We start from the raw sequence: 1,012 nt of genomic DNA on the forward strand, positions 1-1,012 counted from the left end.
CCGGGTTCCGGCTTCTGGCAGTGGCCACAGCTATGCTCCAGGCACCGTCCCTGCTTCCTGTGCTGCTCCTGCTGGCCAAGCCTGCTCCTGCCCTTGCCTGGTCACCGCCCCTGTGGTACCAGTTGAGGCTGGACTTACATCCCTGGGCGTGCGAGCCCAGCAGCCCGGAGGCCTGTGGGGGCATCCTGGGCTGTACCGGCTACTGGACAGGCCTGGGAGGGAGCCGCGTGTACCCCGTGGCTGGCGTCATGGCCACCACCACCATGATGCTAGTGATGGGTCGTCCGATGCTGCAGCGGTGGCGTGCACAGGTGACCTCGGGGGAGCACGACGCCTGTCCTCAGTACCTGTCTCCACGCGTGTCCCTTGGCCCGGAGCCTCCGCCCAGCCCTGCCCGCAGCCTGGCTGGCTCTGTGGGCCCCTCCGGACCTCTGCCTCCCCCGCACCTTATTGTCCCTGCACCCGGCCGCAGGTCTCCATGACGACAAGCCATCCATTCCCCGCCAGTCCCCCTCCGGCACCCCTTTTAGCGCCCCGCTCCTCATCCAGGCCCGGGCCGAGACTGTTCTCACCCAGGGCAAACCCTCAGGCTCGTCTCCGAAGCCCCCTTCCCAGCCCTCCGGCGCTGCCCTGTGTGCCTGCACCTTCTCCTAGCTGTCGCCAGCCCTGCCGCCCCTCGGCTCACTCCCGTCTCTGTCCTGCTCTCAGAGCCTGCACCCGGCCCCCAGCCTCCATGGACCCGGGAAACGGCGGGTTCCAGTCTCAGACCGCATCGTGCTCCTCAGGGTCCTTCACATGCTGGATGCCCTCCTGCTCCACATAGAGGCCCACCTGCAGCGCCTCGCCACCCAGCAGTGCAAATAAAGGAGACCCCCACCCGTCCAGGTGGCCCGACACGCGTGTCTCTGTCTGGTGGCCAGGCGCAGGGAGGGGGTGGCCTCACACCCTATTCTTTCCTGCCCTGTCGGGGCCCTGCGGCCCTTTCCACGCTTGGAGCTAGTGGGCCCATTGA

General features: G+C 67.8%; 1 protein-coding gene across 1 annotated transcript; it reads left to right on the forward strand.

Moving 5' to 3' along the window:
* Window positions 1-17: 17 nt before the first annotated feature.
* LOC102013786 (transmembrane protein 89-like) lies at window positions 18-1,012 on the forward strand (the record flags this gene model as incomplete). Its single annotated transcript, XM_005415241.2, is given in 3 exon segments — window positions 18-311; window positions 709-850; window positions 853-1,012. Coding segments are annotated over 3 exon segments (581 nt in total), but the record flags the coding sequence as incomplete, so codon positions are not given.

Source organism: Chinchilla lanigera, unplaced genomic scaffold, assembly GCF_000276665.1.
Source record: "Chinchilla lanigera isolate Chin_1 unplaced genomic scaffold, ChiLan1.0 scaffold02834, whole genome shotgun sequence".
NCBI lineage: Eukaryota > Metazoa > Chordata > Mammalia > Rodentia > Chinchillidae > Chinchilla > Chinchilla lanigera.